This window comes from Sapajus apella, unplaced genomic scaffold (assembly GCF_009761245.1).
Source record: "Sapajus apella isolate SASKATOON/1434 unplaced genomic scaffold, GSC_monkey_1.0 scaffold29, whole genome shotgun sequence".
In the NCBI taxonomy this organism is placed as follows: Eukaryota; Metazoa; Chordata; class Mammalia; order Primates; family Cebidae; genus Sapajus; species Sapajus apella.
This window is the reverse complement of record NW_022436969.1, coordinates 16083252-16088560: the sequence shown is the minus strand read 5'-3', so window position 1 is coordinate 16088560 and position 5309 is coordinate 16083252. Positions and strand designations below refer to the sequence as shown.

At 54.5% G+C, this 5309-nt stretch overlaps 1 protein-coding gene across 3 annotated transcripts in view; it reads left to right on the top strand.

The window, feature by feature from the left end:
• The first annotated feature begins 1916 nt into the window (after nt 1-1916).
• ZBTB14 (zinc finger and BTB domain containing 14) overlaps nt 1917-5309 on the top strand; it is a 7406-nt gene continuing 4013 nt past the window's right edge. The window contains exons 1-3 of one of the 3 annotated variants that reach the window (XM_032293295.1): nt 2218-2302; nt 3956-3985; nt 4607-4690. In XM_032293295.1, coding sequence (XP_032149186.1) covers nt 4688-4690 — 3 coding nt within the window. In that variant the 5' untranslated portion in view covers nt 2218-2302; nt 3956-3985; nt 4607-4687. Of the gene's footprint in view, nt 2142-2213; nt 2303-3955; nt 3986-4606; nt 4691-5309 lie in introns of those variants that run through there. The other 2 variants (XM_032293294.1, XM_032293296.1) reach the window with 2 other exon arrangements.

Here is a 5309-nt window from a genome sequence, read left to right as displayed (position 1 = left end):
GTTATCGGGTTAGTTGAAACGTGGCAAGAATTTTCCTAGCCATATGTGAAAAGACTGTCTTTACACAGTAGGCAGACCAAAAATACACGCAGAATGAGTGGGAAAGCCCATATGTGGTATGGGAGGACCGGGAGCTCCGGCAGCCGTTGCGCCATGACTGGGAGCTGGCCGTGTCCACACACTGTGCTAACTGCAGCGGCTGCTTTACTGCTTGGTGAAGCAACTATGATAGAGTACTATTATTATCCTCCTGTAAACACACAACATACACAGCTTCGAAATGCAACTCTCAGAGCTACGCAGACAAGAAAGCGAGCGAGTACAGGGGATCCTGTCTGACGGTGTGAACTTTGGCTGCAGACGACTTGGTTCTTGTCCTGTCCAGGCCACTGGAACCCACTATCTGTGGGCTCAGGTCATTTACCATCACGGAGTTAATACCTGAACTGAGCACTTAGCTGGGCGTTATTTCACTTAATCCTTACAACTGCTTAATTAGATGCTTTTCATAGCTCTGCTCCAGCTGAGGTTTAGAAAAGTTAAACGGTTTAACCAATATTTGAACTGGCTATGTCTGACTCTACAACTGGTCTCTTCCATTCTATTTCTTTCATATAAGCCGCATCTTGGGTGCTTTTGCGAACATCAAAAAAAGATGTGTATTAAGGCACCTTGGGGAACGTTAAACCAAAGTCGATTAATATTACAATATCAAGTGAGGTCATATGGAATTTCCTTTAGAAAATGAATACAGCCAATCATCATATCATTTCCCAAATGTTTACGTAGGTGCCTGTTGCAAGCATTATCTTATGTCATCTTCACACAAGCCCGGGAGGAAGATTCTGCTCTAATTTTTAGATATGAAATTACGCGTTTGGGTGAAACGCTGTTCGCGTGTGAGGAAAAGCAACATGAGCGACTGAAGGCGGCGCGGCATTGCCGTCCAGCCTCCTGCATTCCGGTGAGCCGAAAACGCGGGAGCGGGAGGGACTTCCCAGCTCCCGACGCCAGGCACCGGCACAGCCGCCGCGTCAGAGGGAAGGCGACGTGGTTCAGCAGCAACGGAGCCATTACTAGCGCTGAGCAGGGATGTAAAGACAGAGCCGAATTATCCGAGCTCTCCGAATTGAGTCCAGGGTCTAGTCTGCCACGGAGGGGTCGCCGCCTCCAGCCCCCGGGGCTTTTCCTGGGTAGTGTCTGGGCAAGGACCTGGCTAGCTCCAGAGACCTATGGATGGTCCCTTTCTGCTGGGCGACTGGGGCTGCGCTTTACACTACAAATTAAAGACGTCACTTTTTTCATTTGTTCTGCAAACGTTTATTGTGCGCCGTTCACACACCCCCACAAACTCAATGTGCCAGCGACAAGAGGCATGACCGTAGGCCCGCCGGTACGCGCTGAGAACGAAGGTGCCCCGGGCGCCCGCCCCGAGCCGCAGCGGAGTCACGCAGCCTCTGCGCCCGACTTGCGCGCGCCCGGGGGCGGCTCTGGCCCACGCACATGCACACGCACGGGAACGCCGGCTCCCGCGTCCCCGGCGCTCCTACGGCGCCGGGCGCGGGAGGGAGCCCAAGAGTCTGGGCGGGAGGGATCTCGATGTGGGGCGGGTGCCCGCGAGGCTCGCGCTTAAATTCCCTGGCACCTGAAGTCCCGCCCTTTGCCCCGCCCACTCTTTCTCCCGCGCGCGGGCTCCGCGCGCCCCAAGAGGCGCGCGTGCGCGCGCGTGCGCAGGCCAGGGCCCTCCGGGGGCGGCCCCGTAGTCTCCAACGAAAGCGTCGGCAAAGGCCCGGATTAACCCTTTCTCTGCTCGCCTACTTAGAGGCCCGGTCGGGTTCCGTGCCTGCGCAAGCCGGCGGCGCGCCTTCCCCCCAGCCCGCACCGCGCATGCACGGGAAGGGGGGGGCGGTGGGGGTGTTCGGGGCCGGCTAGACATTCTGTGCTCGTGCAGGAGGAGGGCTGCTGCCATCAGGGACGTGCACGATTCCCCCACCCCGCCCCCTCCCCAAACTCCAAAAAAAAATCCAAAACACACTGCCACCCACTGTGCCCCCGCGCCCCGAGTCCATCCTGTCCCGGCCTGCGTTTGTTAGCGAGCGCGGGGAACCCACGGCAGTGTCTGTGGCTGTGCCAGGCTGCAGGTAAGCGCGGGCCAGGGTGCGGAGGGGGCCGGGGCCGTCCGCTAGGCGGGCGCGGGGGCGGCCGGCGGCTGGCGAGGCGGCCCGGAAGACGCGCGTTCTCGCCGAGCTCTGGAGCACCAGCCAGCTCCAGGATGTACGGCGGCCGCCAGCGGCGCGGCGCGGTGCGAGCGGGGAAGGGCGTGGGCTGGGGCTGGGCTTGGGGCCGGGGAGCCCTGGGGGCCGCGCGGGCAGGCGAGCGGGCCCGGGGAGCGGCCTGGCGACGGCCCCGCGCGCGCGCTCGCAGAGCCTCGGCGGCCGAGTTCATGGCCGCCCCTGCTCGCACCGCCGCAGTGCACCGCCGGCCTGAACCCGGCGCCGAGCACGGCCCGCCGGGCGCCGCCCCTCCGAGCCGCGGGCCCCACCGCGCCGCCCCCAGCCGCCGGCGGAGGAGGGGGCCGGGACCCCAGCGCATGCACCCCCTTGTGCGCCCGCGGAGTTCGGGTTCGCCGGCCGCGCGCCGCCCCCGCCCCCGGCCGCGGGAGGGCGGGGGAAGGCCCGGCGCGAGCTGGCCGGGGAGTGCGCGGGGCGCGAGCTCCGGGCTCGCGGGCGGAGCGGGGCGCGGCGCGGCGCGGCGCGGGGCTGCGGAGCCGGCCGCACGCCCGCTCCCGCTCGTCGCGCCGCCGGGGCCGCCGCGGGCCGCAGTCCCTCCCTGCGCGCTCTGAGCCGCGGTCCTCAGCTTGCGCTTGACGACGTCTGATTATGAAAGGGAAAGTGGCCCTTTCACCACCTGGCTCCCAAGCTGGGAGCTTTTGTCTGGGAAGGAATGCAAACGACCTCCTCCACTCCCTCACCTCCCGGGCCCAAAGAAATTGAGAGCGAGGGCTTGATAGCTACGCCTTGAGGGCTGCTTGGGTCTTGCGTTTGGCTCCCTGCTTCCTCCCTACTCCGAAGTTGCAAGCTTGCAACAAGGAAGTCGTGCAGCCGCCATTGTCGGGCTGCCCGGGGCAGGGGAGGCGGCTGCAGCTGCTTATGTAAGTTTTTGGCTTTGCGGGAAGCCCCTGCTCACTGCACTGTAACGCGGCTTGGCGCACCCGCAGTTGGGAGAGCAATTAGGAAGGGACAGCGTTATAGAGCTGGTGTTGTGGCTACGTCTTTTCCTACGCATGCCTACACAGATGCTGGCAACAGCTATCTTCCAGTTTTGACTCACCTGAACTTAGCAATTGGAACATCTCAATGGCAAGGGGGGCGGGGCAGATAGGAGGCGGCGATGTATGCACATGATCTCCCTACCAGGTCTCATCATAGATCTTGGGGGGGGGGTGGCCAAGCACACACTAACCCAAAAACAAAACAAAACAAAACACAACAACAGCACATTGATATGTTGTCATAGCTACAATTGGCCACTCCTCTCCCTGGTCCCGTGCACTTTTATCCCATAAACCCTAGGGCGAGTTAGTGACAACAGTAGGAAGTGACACCGTAGGAAGGTTTTTGCCTGGGCTGCCTACTCTCTCTGGGTGACTACAGGCCTGGGTGCTTCTAGGGAATAGGGAGGCAGAGACACATAGAATGATCAAGTCAGAAGCATCTTTTGGAATAATGTTGCCTAACCTCACACTTTGGATGAAACATCCTGCTCTTATGCTGGGCAGCTCTGTGCGTTCACTTTTCTTTAGAAGGAGCTTTTTATGAGTTTCAAGGTATTGGTCTCCAGGTTGGAGTCTTGTTCCATGGTTTTTGTGTTAAAACTATTACAGCCCAGTCCTTTGCTCCTACCACACCAAACTTGGGTGGTTACTGTTCTGTAGAGGAAACTTTTTGTTTTTCAGGATATGGGTCTGCAGGATGGAGTTCTTCCAGTAAGAGTTAAAAGTCATAAAAAGTTAAAATTCTTTCACCTTCTCTGTATGGATAGAGGTACAAACACCTGGATTTCTCAAATGCAGTCTTAAAGACAAGTGTGTATAAATACATCACACAGGTGCAGAAAGAAAAAGCAATCATTGTTCCCTCTCCTCCCATGTTACCAATTGGGTTTATGTACATCTATAGCTTTATTCATAAAGCTGTATACTTTATGTTTGTATGAGTCTAGAGAAAAATGTAGAGGGCTACATACCCAGCGGGAAATGGGATGGGTGTAGGGAGTACGGTACACTTGTTTTTTTCTGTATCTGTGTAGCCATTAACATCTGTACAAATACGGACATGGGCCCTTGTGTGAGGAGAAATTCCTTCCAGTTCCGAGGGCAGCCCCTTTATGCCCAAGTGCTACACCTTTTACCTGTTCCAGTCTGTATCTGTTCAGAACTGAGCTTGATATGCCAGCCACCTGCCCCTCTTTTCCCAACCTGAAAATGCACAAGAGAGGGAACAAGAAAGTTTATTTTTAAAAAATCAATTCTTGGAAAACATTATTGGTTTAGGATTTGGGATACAGGAAGATCCTACCTCATTCTTGTTTGTCCTTTCCTCTGTAGGTCTGGCGTGCTCCTGATCAGAGTTACTCTGATCTGAAGATTTTGGTGTTTAAGGCATTAAGATAAAAGCCTGAGTTGTTCATGGTAACTATAACCTTGGATATTAAATCTTGGTGAAATGACTTAGCATTTACTTTAAAATTTATATTCCAATTCTGATTGTGCATGAACACTTCTATTTGGGGGAAACTACTTTGCTGAATAAAAGTAAAACAATATTTTTAAAAAGGAAACATAGAGAATGCTTTAAGATGATCAGATTTTTAACATGATAACAGAGGTCTTTCATGCAAGTTCCAAATTTTTGCTTATAAAATACTCTCAGCACTGATTGAGTACATATATCTGGTGTTGATGGCACTTTTATCTGGATGGTGGTAGATTGGCATCCAGAGAGAACAAAGCCACTCATCCCTGTCTTCCCAAATGTCATCTGATTCTCTTAAGGTCAGATTAAACCTTAACTTTAATTTAGAAGTGGCCCAAAACTAGAAGACAACACTCAATGGGACATTTTGGCAGTAATGTTTCTCTTTAGTTCTGCAATAGTGATTTGTCCCTTCTGTCAAGGAGGTATAACACAGTTCATTATTTTGCTGAATCCTCCATAGAGTAGAGGGAGTAAGACTTGGTGCAACATAGAGGACTAGAAGATACTTCCCTTGACCCTGTTTCTTTTTTTTTTTTTTTTTTTTTTTTTTTG